The sequence below is a fragment of the Orcinus orca genome, chromosome 4, assembly GCF_937001465.1.
Source record: "Orcinus orca chromosome 4, mOrcOrc1.1, whole genome shotgun sequence".
Lineage (NCBI taxonomy): Eukaryota > Metazoa > Chordata > Mammalia > Artiodactyla > Delphinidae > Orcinus > Orcinus orca.
Genome location: NC_064562.1, coordinates 154,738,960 through 154,758,322, shown reverse-complemented (window position 1 = coordinate 154,758,322; position 19,363 = coordinate 154,738,960). Strand labels below are relative to the sequence as shown.

Here is a 19,363-nt window from a genome sequence, read left to right as displayed (position 1 = left end):
TTAATACTTATAGCTCTATTAGGATTATTCTATTTCTCCTTCTGTGGGTGTTGGTAGTTTGTGTCTTTCAAGGCATTGAAACATTCATTTAATCTAAGCTATTTAATCTAGATTATTAAATTGGGGGGCAGAGAGTTTTACAATTTATTACTTATTTTCTTCTGCCTCCTTTAGGCTTAAATTAGTCTTCTTTTTCTAGTTTCCTAGGATTAGATTATTGATTTTAGATCTCTCTTCTTTTCTGATATGTACATTCAATGCTGTAAATTTCCCTACAAGCACTGCTTTCACTGCATCCCACAAAGTTTGACATGTATGTATTTCCATTTTCATTTAGTTCGACATCTTTCTAAATTTCTCTTGAGACTTCTTCTCAAGAGAAATGTATTAATTAGAAGCGTGTGGTTTAATCTATTTTGGAATTTTCCAGCATCTTTCTGTTAATGACTTCTAGCTTATTACCCTGTGGTATGAAAATGTATTCTTTATGATTTTTAATTCTTTCAAATGTGTTAAGATGTGTTTTGTGGCCCAGAGTATGGTCTCTCTTGGCGAATGTCCCATGTGACCCTGAGAAGAATGTGTATTCTGCTGTTGTTGGATGAAGTAGTCTATAGATATTCATTATATCCATTGCTGTTTAGTTCAACTATTTTCTTACTGATTTTCTGCCTGCTGGATCTATCAATTCACTGAAAGAAGAACATTGACGTCTCCAGCTATAGTAGTGGATTTACCCATTGCTTCTTGCAGTTCCAGTAGTTTTTCTTTATGGAATTTGATGCTCCGTTGTTAGGTGCATACACAGTAAGGGCTGTTATGTCTTCTTGGAGAAATGACCCCTTTATCGTTATGTAATAGCCCTCTTTACTCCTGATCATTTTTCTTCTTCTGAAGTCTGCTTTGTATAAAATTAATATAACTATTTAGCTTTCTTTTGATTGGTGTCAGCATGGTATATATTTCTGCATCCCTTTAATTTTTTCCCAATTATTTTCATTGTGGTAAAATACACATAACAAAAAATTTACTATCTTAATCATTTTTAATCTACAGTTCAGTGGTATTAACTACATTCATGTTGCACAACCATCTCCACCGTCCATCTCCAGAACTCTACACAGCTTCCCAAATTGGAACTCTATCCTCATTAAGCACTAACTCCCCGGTACCCCCATCCCAGCCCCTGGAAACCACATTCTATTTTCTGTTTCTATGAGTTTAGCTCATACAGGTGCAACCTTACAGTATTCGTCTTTCTGTGACTGGTTTATTGCACTGAGCAGAATGTCCTCAAGGTTCATCCCTGTTGTATCATATTACAGAATTTTCTTCCTTTTTAAGGCTGAATAGTATTCCATTGTATGTATAGGCCACATTTTGCTTATCTATTCATCTGTTGCTGGACGCTTTTGTTGCTTCCACATTTTAGCCATTATGAATAATGCCGCTGTGAACATGGGTGTACAAATACCTCTTTGAAACCCTGCTTTCAATTCTTTTGAGTGTATGCCCAGAAGGGGAAATGATGGATCATATGGTAATTCTGTTTAATTTTTTAAAGAACTTCCATACTGTTTTCCAAAGTGTCTACACCATTTTACATTTCCACCAACAGTGCAAGGCAGTCCCAATTTTTCCACATCCCTGCCAAGACTTGTTTTCTGTTTTGTTTTGTTTCTAACACTAGTCATCCTAACGGCTGTTAGTTAGTTCTGACTGTAGTTCTGATTTGCATTCCCCTAATGATTAGTGATATTGGTCATCTTTTCATATGCTTATTGGTCATTTGTATTTTTTCTTTGGAGAAATGTCTATTCAAGTTCTTTGCCCATTTTTAAATCTGGTTGTTTGTTTTTGTTCTTGTTGTTGAATTTTAGGAGTTCTCTACATAATCTGGGTATTAATCCCTTATCAGAAGTGTGATTTGCAAATATTTTCTCCCTTGTGCGTTGCCTTTTTACTCTGCTGATGGTGTCTTTTGATGCACAAAGGTTTTTAATTTTCAGAAAGTCCAGTTTGCTATTTCTTTCTTTTGTTGTTAGTGTCTTTCAATTCATATCCAAGCAATCATTGACAAATCCAATGTCATGAAGCTTTTTTCCTGTGTTTTCTTCTGAGTTCATAGTTTTGCGTGTAGATATCTGGTTTTCCTGGTACCATTTGTTGAAAAGACTGCCCTTTCCCCACTGGATGGTCTTGGCATTCTTGTCAGAAATCATTTGGCCATATATGCTAGGGTTTATTTTTGGACTCTATAAGCTATTCTTTTGGTCTGTAGGTCTGTCTTTATGCCAGTATCACATGTTTTGATTAATACAGGTTTGTACTATGCTTTGAAATCAGAAGATATGAGGCCTCCGGTTTTGTTCTTTCTCAAGGTTGTTTTGACTATTCAGGGTCCCTTGAGCGTCTATATGAGCTTTAGGATGGGTTTTTCTACTTCTGCAAAAACATCATTGAGATTTTGATACGGATTACATTCAATTTGTAGGTCACTTTGGGTAGTATTGACACTGTAACAATATTAAGTCTTCCAATTCATGAGCAAAGGATGTCTTTCTAAGTATTTGTGTCTCCTTTAATCTATTTCAGTGATGTCTTATAGTTTTCATCGTTACAATAATTCCAGCAATTGCTGTAATTGCTCATGTATTTACCTTTGCTGGGATCTTTATTTCTCCATACAGCTTTGAGGTCCTTTCATTTCACCTGCAGGACAGCTCTTGCAGGGCAGGTCTAGTGGTCATGAACACCCTCAGCTTTTGTTTTTCTGGGGACGTCAATTTCTCCCTCGCTTCTGAAGGACAGCTTTGCTGTTATTTTTTCTTCTTCTTTTAGGCACTTTGAATACATCAGGCCACTGCCTTCTGGGCCCAAAGTTCCTGATGAGAAATCTGCTGATAAACTTACTGAGGATCCCTTGTATGCGATGAGTCACTTCTCTCGCTGCTCTCAAGTTTCTGTCTTTCGACAGCTTGATTATAATGTGTCTTGGTGTGGGTGTCTTTGAGTTCATCCTACTTGGTGTGTTTTGAACTTCTTGGGTGGAAATATGCATGTCTTTCATCAAATTCCAGGGGTTTCCAGGCTTTATTTCTCCAAATATTCTCGCTGTGTGTCCATCTGCCCTAGGTGAGGTCTAGCCCATCTCCCTTGGAGGAGGTGTTCTGAGTGGCTCTCATTCTGCCCTTGCTTTGAGGCTTGCTTTCTCCCAGCTTCCTCTCGGCCAAGCCCCTTAACCTAACTGCTGTGAAGACATCTCCCCAAATTCGTATCAGCAGCTCCATAACAGTTGCCTCAAGGCAAGATTCAAATCCAGCCCCACATACCCCAGGTGCGGGCCTAGTGAGGCACGTCTGGAGCATTTTCTGGGCCTTGCCCCACCACACACACTTTCCCCCAGTGGATCTCCCCCAGGGGATTGTGTTCCCTCTATAGGAAAGTCAGGTCTCAGGAGAAGCCAGGGTTTTGATTCTCTGCCTGTCATGTCCTGAGTCCCCACCTCCCTCTCTGGATACCCCGCTTTTCTGCTCCCTCTCATGCAGACTGTCTCAGGGTCCCTGTCCTTCTGCACCTCTCATCAGCCACCCCAACTCAGCAGTCAGAGCCATACTTTGAAAACTTAGGTCCTGTCACTTGGTGGTCTTCAGGGACTCCCCTGCACCTTTCTGGCTCACCCCATTCCACCATTCCGCCCCAGCCATGCTCCCCTCAGGGGCCTCTGTATTTGCAGGTCCCTCTGCCAAGAATACCGTCCCACATACCCCATGGCTCCTCCGTGGAGAGATCTCCCCCGACCTGAGCATCCCCACACTCTGGCCCTGTATTCCCTACCCAACTCCACCTGCCGCATCCCCTGCATTTACTCATCTCCCTGTGCCAAGCCTTCTGGTTGGTTGGTTTGTTCATGTTCTAGCTGCCACCCGCTCCCCACTTTAGGAAGTGAATTCTAAGAGTTGGGGATTTTTGTCTGTTCTGTTGTCCAGTTATACCAGACCTAAAGCAGGCAATAAATATCATTCCAGTAAATGAATTTCTGACACTTAGGAAACACGACTATCTGGAGACTCGTTTCCAGCTCTTCAGACCGCGTGCACGTACAGACGTGCTTTCGGTGGGAGTTCTAACGGGGACTTCCAACAATGGGCATACACGTCTCAATTAAGTGCTTTGATTTCCACTCAGACGTCGCCTAATCCCAGTAGAAAGCCGTTTCTGAGACCTTACACTCTGAATGGCATTTTAAAGAAACCTAATTACTTCACAGCTCTCCCTCACAGCTCTTTTTGAAAAGAAAGTCTAAAATGAACCAAGCCTGGCTGCCACGTTGCCTGTGGTTCAGCCTGGTGCCCGCTTCTTCCTCGTGCTGTAGGGGAGCCCCGACCTCCAATTAAAGCAGTTCTCAGCACAGTGCCCACCCTTCCCTCCCCCAGACCTTAGCAGCCCTCCAGGGTCCTAGGCCCCCCTCCCCAAGTCAAGAACACTGTCAGTCCTTCCTGATCACTATCTCCATGGACTCTGGCTCAGGGGCTCCCGTTAATCCCTTTTTGAGAGTGTCTCAGCCACTTTGGTCAGAGGCCATAGAAGCAACAAAGAAATCATAGGTTTGGCCCTGGGATGTTGGAATTTATCTCAGACCTGCTGCGTCAAGCTGACTGGCCAGCTTTAGCTGTGGTTCCCCCTGCCCAACGGTCCATGTTGCACCACAGCTGGATGAAAGTCCCCAGGGGTGCAGGGCCTTGGCCTCCGTGCTGCCCCCCAGGCTGTGCTTTTGTCCACGATCCACTGGCTGGTGTGAAGACTGGAGCATGTGTACTGCCCCTCCCAGGATGGAGTGGGAGACGTCCCGATGCAGGAGCTACAGAGAAAGCATACAGGCTCAAATGCTGTCGCGCAGCCCTGATCTGCGAACAAGTGGAAGCGTTCAGAGGTCAGGATATGTGAGTCTGAAGCAGCAAGGAGGGGCTGGCTCTCCTCCACCCCGGGCGGTGCAGGCTGGTTCTGTCATCGCAGCTCCCACCGCGATGTCACTGGACGTGAGGTTGGGAAGAGACGGGCCACAGTGTGGACCTCCTTTCCACCATCAGAAACCTTAGGAGTATGAAAACAGTGAACTGTAGCGAAATAATGAGGAAGCAATGCATTTGCATATTTATTACCTTTGCCTTAATGTAATTTTCTTAATTTTTAATTTAATTTAATTTATTTATTTTTTGGTCGCATGGGTTGTGAGATCTTAGTTCCCCAAACAGGGATTGAACCCACTCCCTTGGCAGTGAAAGCCCCCTTCTTGGGGGCTGGAAAACTCTAAACTCTGACCTGGCAGTGGCTACAGGTGCCTCCGAAGATGCCTGCACCTCACTCAGGGTGCACCCTGGACTCAACTCAGAGAGTTAAAAATGGAAACAGGAAGAAGGGGAAGGGCAGAGGCCTGGGGTGGCCCGCGCTCCTGGCTTCAGACCACCGTGGACACGCTGCCTGGCCCGCTGAGCCCCCGTTTCCTTGGGGCCATATTAGTACCTGCTTCAGAGCAGGGTCCAACGTGGAGACTGGTCCTTGGTCCGACTGGGGCACTGGAGGGCAGGGGAGACAGGACACTCTCTGCTGGGACAGAAGGAGGGGACAGGGTGGAGAGTGGAGGGTCTCGCCTAGAGGCTGTGCGGGGACACCTTCTCACTCTGTCCCCCTCCTAGGGGATGAGTTTGGGGACTGAATTACTCAGATGGCTCAGAAATTAGGTGTGTGGCCCAGATACCCTCACCCCTGAGCTCAGCTGTCCAGGACATCCCTGAGCGCCCGACCTCCCCCACCCTGACATCTGTGACATGGGTTCTGGTCCCAACCAGGACTGGTACCCAGGGATAGCTCAGCGACTACCTGTGGGATAGATGCACAGGTGACTAGCACTCACACACACGCACACTCAGATGCACACATTCGCACACACCCACACTCACAGACTTGCTCTCACTGGCACGCGGGTCTCCTAGAGAGTCTGCCACCTGGGAGTCTCCCACATGTGTCGGGGAGGGGGGGCTCCATGGTCACCCACACCCACTGCCCTGCATGTCCTTCCTCTGTCAGCTGGTGACTAAGCACCTCAGTCCCCTGCCGCTAACGGCCTGGAAATGAATGCACCCGGCACGGAACTCTCTACCTTCCCCCCACGCGCATTGGGTAAGGATGCCGATCTGCGGCTCCCCAGCTCTGTGACCTCGGGAAAGTCAAGTAACTTCGAGACCTCAGGTTCCCCACCTGTAAAATGGGATAGTGAGGTTCTGCCCTCTGAATGCTGGGAGGATTAAAGATCCTTAGAACAGCGAATCTCGCCGCCTCCCATGCACTCTGCAAATGCAGGCTGAGCACTCAGGGGCCAGGCGCTGCTCTAGCCATGAAAAAGCTGTGCCTCCCAACCTCATGGAGTTTGCGGTCGAGTCCGGAGACAGTGAGACTGTACATCTGAGAGGCCGGGGACGAGATGGGGTGCTGCAGGGCATCTGGTGCCGCAGGTGCTCAAGGAGGGCCTTCCCTGAGCCACTTTAGGCTGAGACTCAAGGATGAGAAAGTTCTGGGCTGAGGGCTGTGAAGGCAGAGAACAGAGCTTGTGCAAAGGCCCTGTGGTTGGTCAGAGTGAGCTGTGAGGTCACAGTGGGAGTGCGATTCAGACACACGGGGCAGAGAGGTGGCGGGGGCAGACCGCCGGGAAAGCCTCCTCCACCAATGGGGAGAGGTGGGCACGGAGGGGGCGTGGCCGGGCTGCTGGGAAAGCCTCCTCCACCAATGGGGGGAAGTGGGTGCAGAGGGGGCGTGGCCGGGCTGCTGGGAAAGCCTCCTCCACCAATGGGGAGAAGTGGGCACAGAGAGGGTGGGGCCGGGCTGCTGGGAAAGCCTCCCCTACCAGTAGAGCGAGATGGGCAGTGGGCTGCCTCCTGGTGAAAGGACTGTAGGGCAAGTGGGGTCTCCAGTGCCCATCCCTACCTGTAACAACAAAGGGTGCAGGTGCTGCAGAGGGCCCCCAGCAGGGAGGGAGCCAGGCAAGGAAGAATTGCAGTGGAGGCGGAGGGGCTGGGCACCAGGCCGCCCTTATTAAAGGTCAGAGGGCACGGAGGTGGTGAGTGAGTGTGAAAGGGTGGGGTCTAGAGGGACCTGCCTGTGGGCCGTGGCTGAGGAGGGGGGAGGAGAGCCCGATGGGTGGCCCTGGACAGCAGCCTGGGGCCCAGTTGGGCGTCAATGTCTGGGGCAGGGTCTGGCCAGGGCCACTCTCAACTCACTTTGCAGAGACCACAAAAGCACTTAACCTCCAGGAAACAATGAATTCCTGTTCTCAAGCCCCAGCTTCTCACAGGCTAATTATGGAGGGCTGGCTGGTCAGATCTTTGCCCTTCAAGCTCATGGCAATCGATTTCAGTTTTCACTCATTCCCTCACCAACCCAGCCTGAGGCCAGCACCAGGCAGTGAGCGGCAGGGATGTGGCCAAAGACTGGAGACTTTACCTTCCAGAAGGTTTGCAGGGCCCCTGAGGCAGGGAGCAGGGAGTCACGCGCTTGGATCACAGCCTGGTGCCGGCGCCCTGTTGGGAGAGGCACCGTCACCAGTGTCCCCCAGGGCTCCGAGGTCAGAGCGCGTGTGAATGTGTGTGTCTCAGGCGTGACAGCTCACACCCAGGTGCCGCTGTGGTCAGACGGGTGTGGGCAGGTGTGGCCACGACCCACAGGTATGTCACTCCCCAGGTGCTGCTGTGGTCAGCCAACAAGGTGTTTGAGGAGCTGACGGACATCGAGAGGCAGTTCCACAAGGCCTTCTACACTGTGCGGGCCTATCTGAACTGCGACCGATACTCAGTGGGCCTCCTGGACATGACCAAGGAGAAGGTGAGGCCTCAGCGCCCCAAGGACCTCCCCGCCAGCCTCGCCCAGCTCCGCCACTGACTCAGTGACTCACTCCCTTCTCTCCTCCACCCAGGAATTCTTTGACATGTGGCCTGTGCTGATGGGGGAAGCCCCGCCGTACTCAGGCCCACGCACACCTGACGGCCGTGTGAGTCATGGGGTTGGGGGGAGGGACAGGCCCTGCCCGTGCGCCCTGGATTTCCTGGCTCCAACCCCAGGGTGGGAAGGGGCCTGTCCCGGCCCGACCCAGGGTGGGAGAGGGAAGGAAGGCTAAGGGAAGGGTGTGGGCTCCGAGGACGAGGCTGTGGGCCGGCTGGCTATCTGACCGCTGCAGAGGTCAGGCCCCCGGGGGCCATCTCCCCTGACTCCAGCCCTGCAGTGCTTTGGGGCCGAGGGCCAGGCCTGGTCTCCTGACAAGGGTTGTCAGCCTGGTTGTAAAGACCAACATCGGTTCTGGTTGACCCTAACCTCCCGCTGCCCTATTCTTAAATCATTGTAACATCTGCCTGAGCGGGGCTTCGTGGGTGTGTGTGAGCAGGGTAGGGACATGGGCAGGTATCTCTGTCACTTATTGTGCGTCCGACCCGGGTCATACTTCAGAGCGTGGCCATGCCTCAGTCTCCCCTCCTGTCAAATGGGGATAATAACAGGGCATCAGAGGATTCCATGGGTTCTGTGTGCCAAGTGCATGCAGGATTCTCTGCGCAAAGGCTGGCTGTGACCACGGCTTCTCATAGTTATGTGAGTGTGAGTGAGTGTGTGAGTGTGTGTGTGTGCATGTGCGTGTGTGTCACAGACGTACAGGCCTGGGTCAGCTGCGTGCATATGTGTGAAGGAGCACAGGGCCCAGTTTTTGCATGGGCTTGAGTGGGACACAGGCGGAGGGAAGACAGATGTAAACCAGAGTGTGTAATGTGTGTCCCACGACGGTTGGCGCGTGTGTACATCGTGTGCACCTGTGTGCCTCTGTGCAGTTATGTGGGCATATGTCTTGACGGGTTCCCGTCGGGGAGCCCCTCACGCTTGCTGGGTCTGTTTCTCAGGAAATCGTCTTCTACAAAGTCATCGACTACATCCTCCATGGCAAGGAAGACATCAAGGTCATCCCGTAAGTGTCGGGCTTTTATGAGGAGCACTGCCCAAGGGCAGGACCACCCCGGACCCCGGTTGGATTGGGCTGAGGACCTGTCACGGCGGAGTCAGCGGCCCCGGCTTCGGCCCCGCACACCTTGGTGCTCCCTGAGCTGGGGGGCGCGGCAGGATGCGGTGGGGAGGGAGGCCCACTTACTGGTCTGGGAGGAAATGAGTGGGGGCCTGAGGAGGCCCGAAGCCCCACGGCTGTTGGTGCGGGTGCCCAGGGGGTCAGATGAGCTGTCCAGGCGGCCCTGTCAGCAGCGACTGGCCCTTGAGGCCCTCAGGGTCTCGTTTTGGTTGACCCAGAGAGCCCAGCAGGTAGAGCCCCCGGCAGGGGAGGCCCAACACTGCACACACAATGGGGCGGGACAGGAGGGGACCCAGCCCAGCGGGCAGCAGAGCCGCGTGGAGCTCAGGGCAGCCCAGAGAGACTGGCAGGCGGCAGCTGGCCATTACCAGCCCTACAGCCGCATGGCCGTGTGGCCTCCGTGGCCCCACTAGCCTGTCAGGACCCCAGCCCGCAGGTCCCATGCAGGGACTGGGATCCAGGGCCAGGCCCTCAGGGGTGACGCGTGCGGTCCCCTGTAGGGCAAGGGGCCTCAGCGTGGGCAGAGGAGGAGTGAGGCCACTCAGGCGCCCCCAGACCTCACCCCTGGCCTCCCCCGTCTTCTTCCAGTCCTTGCCAGCTCCCCACAGCCCACCTGGGGTCAGAGACGGGAATCAGCACGAACACACAGCTGAGCATCTGGTCCTCTGACCCTCTGCTTCTCTCCCACAGCTCACCCCCCGCCGACCACTGGGCCCTCGCCAGTGGCCTTCCAACCTACGTGGCAGAAAGTGGCTTTGTGAGTCCCCCGGAGCCCTTCCCACCGGCCTGTGTGCCCCGGCTTTGCTCACTTGGAAGCTCCTCAGCTTGGACAGAGTCTATGTTAGAGTCATACGGTACATCTGGCCGCTTCAAGTGAAACTGTGTTTCTGGTCCTTTTTCAGATCTGTAACATTATGAACGCCCAGGCTGATGAAATGTTCAAATTTCAGGTACCCGTCTATTCATTCATAGAAAGCGTGTGGTACTTAGGAAAGAAGACATTGTGACCCAGAAAGGAGGGACTGTTTAGGGAACAACCTCACGTCTCACAGGCTAACGGCAGCAAACACGTGTTCTGTACACACAGGTCTGCGTGTTGGCTGGGCACGCCTGTGCCTGGCAAGGGTTAACGTCTGCTCCATGTGGGGACACATGACCAGGGCGGGCTCTTTTCTGAAGTAGGCCTAGGTCAAGTGGACCAGTGGAGACGGGCTTTGTGTCTCGGGGCCTCCTCCAGGAACTGGCCAGGGTCCCTATTTCACCAGCCAGGCATCAGTGGGATGTGAGCTAGGACCCACTGTAAGGCCCACTGGGACGGGGGTGCTAGGCCCCTTGCTCAACAATTATTAGGAACCTGGCAGCAGGGCATTCAGTCAAGCGGGGGGCCTTCCAAGGGTGGGACCCTGTGCGACCGCAGCACTCACACAGTGAGGCCACCCCTGTGGACAAGGCCTCCCTTCTCCTCTGGGGAGAAGTCACAGCACGCACCCTTGGGGGCCAACAGACAGGAACAGTGACCCAGTCTCCACAGTCTGAGGGCAGAAGCAGCGAGGTTCACACTCCCTGGCTGACAAGCCGGGCCCGGGCCAGGGCCAGGCCCAGGGCAGCGGTCAGCTCCAGACGCCTCTCCTCGCAGGAAGGGCCTCTGGACGACTCTGGGTGGGTCATTAAGAACGTCCTCTCCATGCCCATCGTCAACAAGAAGGAGGAGATTGTGGGGGTCACGACGTTTTACAACAGGAAAGACGGGAAGCCCTTCGATGAGCAGGACGAACTCCTGATGGAGGTAAGCGCCTGTCCAGTGGGCCCCAGAGGTGACGCCTGTGTGGCGGGGACACCGCCTGCTCCGGGCCCTGACCCGGCGCGAGAGCCCGGGAGGAGCTGTGAGGCCCCATCCCAGGGGCTGGAGGCCGGCCCCCTGGGAGCCCCCTGCGCACCGGGGGCGCCCGTGGTGGGTGACGCGCTCCTGCAGTCTCTCACGCAGTTCCTGGGCTGGTCGGCGCTGAACGCCGACACCTACGACAAGATGAACAGGCTGGAGAACCGCAAGGACATCGCCCAGGACATGGTTCTGTACCACGTGAGATGCGACAGGGACGAAATCCAGTTGATCCTGGTATGTCGGTGCCCCACGGGGAGGCGGGGCATCCCAGCAGCAGAGGCACCACCTGCAGCCCACTCGCCGCGCACGGCCGGGCGGCCCTTCCCTGGGCCCCAGGCCCTCAGCTGTGGGCAGGCAGCGACCACGGCCCTTCTGGTCGTGCAGTGCAAGGCCTCCACCGTCATCGCCCTAGTGGAGAGCTTCGACAGGCGTGGAGAGGCAGGGACACGTAGGAACTGAGAGCCGGCTGGGCTCTCATCGTTGCCGTCTCTGAAGCCAGAGGCCTCAGCCGGGGCTCCTGGAGGCTCCCGCTGTTCTTTCGTGCCCAATGTCACTTTGTCCCACAGTCATGAGGGGTGTAGCTGACACTGTCGCTCTGTCTCATAGCACACGGTCTCTCTCCTAGCCAACAAGAGAGCGTCTCGGGAAGGAGCCTGCGGAATGCGAGGAAGATGAGCTGGGGAGAATCTTGGTCAGAATCTGACTCCCGCCCCCAGGTGGAGACTGGGCGGGCCTGAGGGGGGGGGGGGGGACGCCTCCATTCCCAGGAGGCCGGAGTGAGCTTGGGCACAGAGCGTGAGCTTGTGATGTTTGCCGCTGATACGCGTCCACGTTCCTGCGCATCGTGTGTGCCCGTGTCAGTGCATGTGTCTGTGTGTCCTTCCGTGTGCCTGTATATTCACGTGTCCTTGTCTCTCTCTGCGTGTGCCTGTGTATGTGCGTATCTTTGTGTTTGTTTCCCTGACAACATCACCGTGTCTGCCCAGCTGGCAAGTTCTCGTTGTTGGGCCACAGGTGGGAGAAGGGGAGAGGAAGGGGGCTGAGCTGGGAGGGGATGTGAGTGCCCCAGGCTACTGGCTTGATGTTACCGGACACCTGGGGTGTCTGATGCTGGACAGAGTGTCCTGAGAGGAGAAGAGACAAGGAACAGGCGGGGCTTCGGTGGGCCTGCCCCCTTCAGCCCCACAATCCTTCCCACAGAAGCAAGAGCTGCCGGGGCCCACCAAGTTTGATATCTATGAGTTCCACTTCTCTGATCTGGAGTGCACGGAGCTGGAGCTGGTCAAATGTGGCATCCAGATGTACTACGAGCTGGGAGTGGTTCGAAAGTTCCAGATCCCCCAGGAGGTGAGGGGTCATTCATGATCAGGGTCTCAGTTCGGGGAGAGGTGGTCAGGAGTCCCAGGTCTCGCAGGAAGTCTGGGGGCAAACATGTTCATTACAGAATGGACAATGCAGGCCAGCAAAATATACAGGGCAAGTGTGCCTAGAATACATGACTGGCTGGCTGGCTGGCTGGCTGGATGGATGGGTGGATGGATGGATGGATGGATGGATGAATGGATGGATGGATGGATGGATGGGTGGATGGATGGATGGATGGGTGGGTGGATGGATGGATGGATGGGTGGATGGCTGGATGGATGGATGGGTGGATGGATGGATGGATGGATGGATGGGTGGATGGCTGGATGGATGGATGGATGGCTGGATGGATGGCTGGATGGATGGATGGATGGCTGGATGGATGGATGGCTGGATGGATGGATGGATGGATGGACGGACGGACAGATGGACGGACGGAGGGACGGATGGATGGGAAGTTTGTTACACAGGTGCTCCAGGCAGTCTGATCATCAAGTGCATCACTGGGCAGCAGTGGGTGTTTGGTTTTGGAGGAAGAGGAGACAGAAGCAGCCCAGCACCTGTGCAGAAAGCACACAGCACCCTCTAGGTGTGAGCACAGAGGGCCCCTCAGAGACTGTCCCAGGGAGAGGGGCACAGCCTTCCCAGCTGTGCTGCTTCCCTGTGGTTTTCCAGCTTCTGCCCTGCCTCCACCTTCACACCTCAGGGAGCATCTGCTTCCCCAAGGCCAAGTGAGGGAACCGTCTTTCTCTATGCCCTGGAGAACAAGTGCAGCAGGCTGGCATTTTCTAAAGACATTGTACAAAAAACAAAGGGAAAACACAAAAGAAATAAACTGTAGAAAGTATTAACAGAATAAAAAATTTCCAAATAATTTCTGGCCCTAAAAACCACAGTGGAAGCAATGAGAGGCTCCCTTGGGCCCATGTTCTATTGTCCAGAGATAACTGCTCACCCTTCTGCCACCCCTCGGCCTCTGGACCTTCAGCCACCATCCCCCTTCCCCCATCACTGGGCCAGGTGCCCACACATCCTGCCGCATTCAGATACCCATAGCTGAAATGGACCTCGTCTTCTGAAATATCCCAGCCCCCTCTCCTGGGGTCCGTGTCTCAATCTGGGGCTTCGCAATAGGACGGAGGCCCAGATGCCCTGCTCTTGGCTTTGGCTCCACCCCTCCGGCTGCCTGCCACCCCGGGTGCACCCGGCAGGTGCCACCCACGAAAGGCCAGTGGTGGGGCGGGGACGGGACGTGGGCCTTTCCCACAGCTGTCAGCTGGGAGAGCGACGGTGGGACCAGGCGCTCGGTGCCTGGAGCCCACGTCTCCACCTCCCTCAGGTCTTGGTGCGGTTCCTGTTCTCCGTGAGCAAGGGGTACCGGAGAATCACCTACCACAACTGGCGCCACGGCTTCAACGTGGCCCAGACGATGTTCACGCTTCTCATGGTGCGTGGGTGCGGCGGGGGTGGGGAGAGGGCTCACCCGTCTGATCAGGGTGGTGAAGACCCTCCCACTTCCAAGGGCAGCACCCTAGGTGGCGGCCCCTCCACGTGGGAGGTGGGGGCCTTCAAGGGCAGAGGCCCCTCTGACTGGCGCACACCCCCAGCCCGGGAAGTGGATGGAGAGCATGTGAGCTGGGAAGGGGCAGTGGGGTCGGGCCCAGTTCCCCGCCTCCCACGCCCCTGCCCCCACCCGGCAGAGCAGGGAAGCAAGGGCAGGCGAGGGTGCTGACGGGCTGCAGGATCGTGGGCTCCTGTCTCTGCAGACGGGCAAACTGAAGAGCTACTACACGGACCTGGAGGCCTTCGCCATGGTGACCGCCGGCCTGTGCCACGACATCGACCACCGGGGCACCAACAACCTGTACCAGATGAAGTAGGCGCGCTCCTGGGGCGCCCACGTGGCTGTGTGCTGGAGGCAGCCACAGCGTCCCCGGGGAGGGGCCTGCGGAGAGCTTGCCTCCCAGCAGAGCGGCTGGGGAGAGCGCTCGCCTCTGAGGGCCTGCTGCGCCCACAGGGGTGCCCGTTCCTCATGGGGGGAGCTGGGGGCAAACAGGCTGCTCTGGGGCTCCTGACCACTGCTTGCTTTTCATTTAACCTCCGTGACAGATCCCAGAACCCTTTAGCCAAGCTCCACGGCTCCTCGATTTTGGAACGACATCACCTGGAGTTCGGGAAGTTCCTGCTCTCCGAGGAGGTGCGTGCCCTCCCTTTGCTCTCTTGCTGTATTTCCTGGCCGACTGACCTTCGCTTGCACCCCTGGAACTCCACTGCCAGCGTCCACACCACACAGCTCTGGCGCTGGAGAAGGGAGGCAGGCTTTGTGGTGGTGGCGATGGGGGTGATGGGAGGGGCTTGGTGATTCCAGTTTGGAAATGCCCTCACGGGGGGTGAGGTGGGCTCAGGTCCCTGGAGTGTTGGGGGGGAGAGGGGGGGTGGGGGCCTCCCGGTGCAATGTGCGGCCACCTGGGCCTGGGGCCCATGACCCTTGGGTAGAAGCTGGCCAGCAACGCCAAGAGGGACAGACGGATGACCTCCAGGAGGGGTGGGGGAGGGGAAAGGACGGGGAGTGGGGGGGACGCACCTGTGACCAGAGCCCCGCCTGCAGACCCTGAACATCTATCAGAACCTGAACCGGCGGCAGCATGAGCACGTGATCCACCTCATGGACATCGCCATCATCGCCACAGACCTGGCGCTCTACTTCAAGTGGGTACCACCGCCCACCCGCCTCGTGGAGACCACCAGGAGGCCCCATGGGGAGGGAGCCTGGCTGGGGGGCACCTGGGGCTCCAGGCAGACAACCCGCCCCGGGGCCCCACAAAGGCTGCACTCCCCACCTCGGTTCCTCTCCTGGAAGGGCGTGTGGGGTGGAGATCAAGGAGGACGTGTGGTCCTGCGTGGCGTGAGGGGGCGGGGGTCAACTCCCTCCCTTTGTCCTTGGGGTTCAGGAAGAGGACGATGTTCCAGAAGATTGTGGATGAGTCCCAGAACTACGAGGACAGGGACAGCTGGGTGGAGTACCTCTCCCTGGAGACGACGCGGAAGGAGATAGTCATGTGAGTGCAGGGCAATGCCTCCCCCGCAGGACCGCGAGCCCCAGGGCCCAGACGCTCCACAGCAAGAACAGCCCACTTCTCACAGCTTCAGCGCCTCCTACCAACGCTCCGCCTCGCCCGCTCTCCTTTCAGGGGGGCAGCAGCAGGACTTGGGGGTGGACGGCCTTGTCCACAATTACATACCGTGCTCGCTTCATGAGCCTCCGTCCCTCACCTGCAAAGTGCAGATTCAGAACTACGTCCAGCCCCAGGCCTGTCCCAGAGGTCCAGTTAGGAAGTATGTGTAAATCACTGGTCCCCAGGAAGCACTTGCTGACCTTCCTGTCCCTGGCTGCCCAGGGAGAGGGGCGAGGAGACGGGGAGCGTGGGGGAGGCGTGGAGTGGTGTGCAGGGTAGCACTGTCCACTGCCGGAAGGACACTGGGACTTGGACCTGTGCCTCCACGGTCACCGGGCCTTGCAGAGGTGGAGGGGAAGGGGGGAGGCCAGTGTGGATGTGCCTGGAGCTCCGTCTGCCCACAGGGCCATGATGATGACGGCGTGTGACCTGTCTGCCATCACCAAGCCCTGGGAAGTCCAGAGCAAGGTCAGAGTCACGCGGGGCCCCAGACGTCTTGCCAGTCCTCACGGGGTTGCATCCAGGTGCAGCCTGGGATGCGGGAACAGAGCCATTCATCTGCAACTAGTGCCGAGGGCTGCTGCCCAGCTCTGGGGCCCAGCCAGTGCCGCCACGGTGGAATGGGCTGCCGCACTCCCAACCTGAATAGTAGGGACACCAGAGTCTGGGGTGCAGAAGACCAAGGGCACCAGCCAACCTGACAGGATCTCAGGACAATATCTGACCATCACTGAATCCACAGCACGCCTGCCTTCCGTGTGCCTTTCAGGTCGCTCTGCTGGTGGCAGCTGAGTTCTGGGAACAAGGGGACCTGGAGAGGACAGTTCTGGATCAGCAGCCCATCGTGAGTGTTGCTTCCAGAATACTCCATATACCCATCACGGTGCTTGGGAGCCTCGGACAGGGGACCCCGGGGGTCTGGGGTCCTGGGACCTAACTCTCACTTTGTGGGGTCATGTGACGTGAATCTGGTGAGAATTTAGCTGGGACCGAATCTGGGTAAATTGCGGAAAAGGCAGGGGTTGGGTAAAACTGTGATGCCTGCAGTGATGGAAAGCCGTTGCCGAAGCTGCAGAGCCGGACTGGGGCTCATGACCGAAGGCCTCCACGGGCCCAGGCAGCTCTGCAGGGAGGAGGGGGAGAGGAGGCGGGGACCGGGGGGCAGGGCTGTCCAGTACTGGAAGGACCCTGGGGCTTGGACCTGTGCGCACGGTCGCCAGGTCACAGGGGCAGAGGGGAGGGAGGGAGGCCCGTCTGGGCGTGACTGGACTCAGTCTGCCTTCAGGGCTATAATGATGCCGGGACCTTCAGCTCAGCAATGTGGGGGTCAGGAACCTGTTGCTAGACCGAAGTGGCACCTGCATGGGGACAAGGACACGAGCATTACCCAACAATGGGCAGAAGAGATGGAGAGAGATTTTGTCTCACAAGCCAACTCCAGCCACTGAAGAGCTCTCTGAGCACCGGGCTGGGAAGGCTCTGGGGCCAGGCGCAGGCTGCAGGAAAGGGTGCCCTGACCAACTAGCAAAGTCTCTTGGGGGAAGGGCAGGCAGCCTGTCAGTCTCCTCCGGGCCAGGCCTCTAGGGTCCTGCATGGCTCACTCCAGCACGCCGGGCTCCAGACAGAGGGCAACTCCGAGGAAGGGCCTGCCAGCAGGCAACCGAGGGTGGGGGTGGGGGAGGGGGGGTCCAGAGTCTGGACACCAAGGACAGCTCCTTCAAGAGCATGGGGGTTTGCCCCCTTGGGAGTCACGAGCCAGGCCTTGGGTCAGCACCATGGATAGCTCAAGGGGGGGGGGAAGCTGGAGGAAGGGGCTCTGCACTCCACGCCTGGCTGACGTGGCCTGAGCCCAGCGCTGCCTAGGGCAGCTCCCCAGAACGGGGCTGTGGGTCGGAAGGGAAGGGGCGTCCTGGCTTTCCCTTCCAAGGCCAGCTCATCCCCAGGGCGCTGCTCTCTTGTCTCCGTGGACAATTTCACCGAGCCGGGGTGGGGCTGAGTCCTGGGGGCTTGGGGAGGTGTCAGGCACGCCTGCCACCAGGTGCCTCACGGTGTCCCTGCTCCCCCACAAGCCGATGATGGACCGGAACAAGGCGGCCGAGCTCCCCAAACTGCAGGTCGGCTTCATTGACTTTGTGTGCACGTTCGTGTACAAGGTGAGCGGGGTGGCCCAGGGCCTGGCTGGGTTTGCAGGGGAGGGGCAGGGAATGGGCGGGGGGGGGGACGGTGGCTCCCATCCCCCTTGAGTCTGCACTCGGAATCGAAATCCTCAGCGTCACCCCAAGGGGTCCCCTCCCCATCAGCCCCCCCAGTTTCTCCCTCCCAGAACGTCCTCCTGTTCACCTCGAGGTCGTACCTCAAATGTCCCTTCCCAAACCCCGTCTAAGGCGCCCCTGCCCAGGGCTGCACGCTGTTTTCAGGGCACTGACTGCAGTATACGTGCAGTGCATTTGTTCAGTGTCTGCACCCTGGGAGGAGGGGGGTGGTCCACTGTCGCCAGCTGGGTGCACGCAGCCCAGCAAACACCCGGGCACAGCCCAGTGACAGTGGGACGCATGCCAAGGAGCTGGGACAGGTGCTGTGACATCAGCTCCAGGGACTGGCAAGGGAGTGAGGGGGCAGAGCCCGCCCGAGTGACACACACCATGACGTCACAGGCCCCGCCCATCTTGGGGGGGCAGACCCCACACTCCGAGGAGGTTTTCAGGTTGAGTTGAGTGACGTCCCTCCTGCTCCACTCCCCACCCCAGCCCCCGAGGTCTCACGCTTCCCTTTACCGAAACACACCAGCTCCCTTTTCTGCCCCCGCCAAGGGGGGGCTGTCAGTGCTGGGGAGGGAGGCGGGACCAGGGTGCACATGCTGGTCCTGAGGTGGTCACTGCCGGGGACCACCAGGCACTCCCCTCCCACTGCCTTCCCCACCTGCGTCCACCCACACAGCCTGCAGGCGTTCACACGTGTTCCTGGGCGAGCGTGGGCTCTGTGTGACGTGCGATGTGCGTATGAGAGAGGGCAAAGGAGCCCCAACACCTGCACGTCTGGGCCGCCTTCCCAGCCCCCCCTGCCGGGGGAACGTCCCTTCTGCTTTGATGCTTTCTACTCTATTCTTGGGGACCTCGCCCCACAGCTCCTGTTCTAACCTCAAGGACACAACCCCCCACGTCCTTCTCCCTTTTCAGGCCTCTGCTGGGCACGTGGCACCCCCATGCCCCCCCCCAGCCCAGCCCGCCCAGGAGCCACTGGGGCTGTGGCCTGACTTCTCGGTTCCCTTTCCAGGAGTTCTCCCGCTTCCACGAGGAGATCCTGCCCATGTTCGACCGGCTGCAGAACAACAGGAAGGAGTGGAAGACCCTGGCTGACGAGTACGAGGTGAAGGTGAAGGCCCTGGAGGAGGAGCAGAGGAAGGAGGCGGAGAGGACGGCGGCCAAAAAAGGTCTGCGCTCCACACCTGCCGCCGCCAAGACCACACAGCCGGGCCTCGGCCTGCAGGGCCGGGCACGAGGCAACAGAGTTCAACTCGGGGAAAAGCCAGCCTTCAGGAGGCCCTGTGGTCGGCGCACCAGGGCTCCTGGCTGCACAGGGCACAGGTGGCCACGTGGGGAGGCCCACCCCACAGGAACAGCCCTGCTGATTCAGCGAAGCTGGAGAGCATGGGGGCGCGCTTGGGGTCCTAGCCGGGGACTCAGGAGGGAAGTAACTGAGTGTTACCTCCTCTATAAAAGGAAGGAAAGCCCCGCTGAAATAGCGTGAACTCTTAACAGCTCCTCTGTTCCATAATCAATCAGCAGTGCCCTCTTAGGGAGCTCAGAAACTCTACCTCCGCTCCCA

General features: G+C 56.8%; 1 protein-coding gene across 2 annotated transcripts in view; it reads left to right on the top strand.

Moving 5' to 3' along the window:
* PDE6B (phosphodiesterase 6B) overlaps positions 1-19,363 on the top strand; it is a 28,199-nt gene that overhangs the window by 7,430 nt on the left and 1,406 nt on the right. Inside the window, exons 4-21 of one of the 2 annotated variants that reach the window (XM_004265202.3) lie at positions 7,735-7,875; positions 7,967-8,041; positions 8,937-9,001; positions 9,806-9,872; positions 10,018-10,065; positions 10,752-10,901; positions 11,088-11,231; positions 11,623-11,688; positions 12,198-12,344; positions 13,702-13,809; positions 14,129-14,238; positions 14,472-14,559; positions 14,971-15,071; positions 15,314-15,421; positions 15,943-16,006; positions 16,308-16,382; positions 17,608-17,691; positions 18,812-18,968. In XM_004265202.3, coding sequence (XP_004265250.2) covers positions 7,735-7,875; positions 7,967-8,041; positions 8,937-9,001; positions 9,806-9,872; positions 10,018-10,065; positions 10,752-10,901; positions 11,088-11,231; positions 11,623-11,688; positions 12,198-12,344; positions 13,702-13,809; positions 14,129-14,238; positions 14,472-14,559; positions 14,971-15,071; positions 15,314-15,421; positions 15,943-16,006; positions 16,308-16,382; positions 17,608-17,691; positions 18,812-18,968 — 1,798 coding nt within the window. Of the gene's footprint in view, positions 1-7,734; positions 7,876-7,966; positions 8,042-8,936; positions 9,002-9,805; positions 9,873-10,017; positions 10,066-10,751; positions 10,902-11,087; positions 11,232-11,622; positions 11,689-12,197; positions 12,345-13,701; positions 13,810-14,128; positions 14,239-14,471; positions 14,560-14,970; positions 15,072-15,313; positions 15,422-15,942; positions 16,007-16,307; positions 16,383-17,607; positions 17,692-18,811; positions 18,969-19,363 lie in introns of those variants that run through there. The other variant, XM_049709216.1, reaches the window with a different exon arrangement.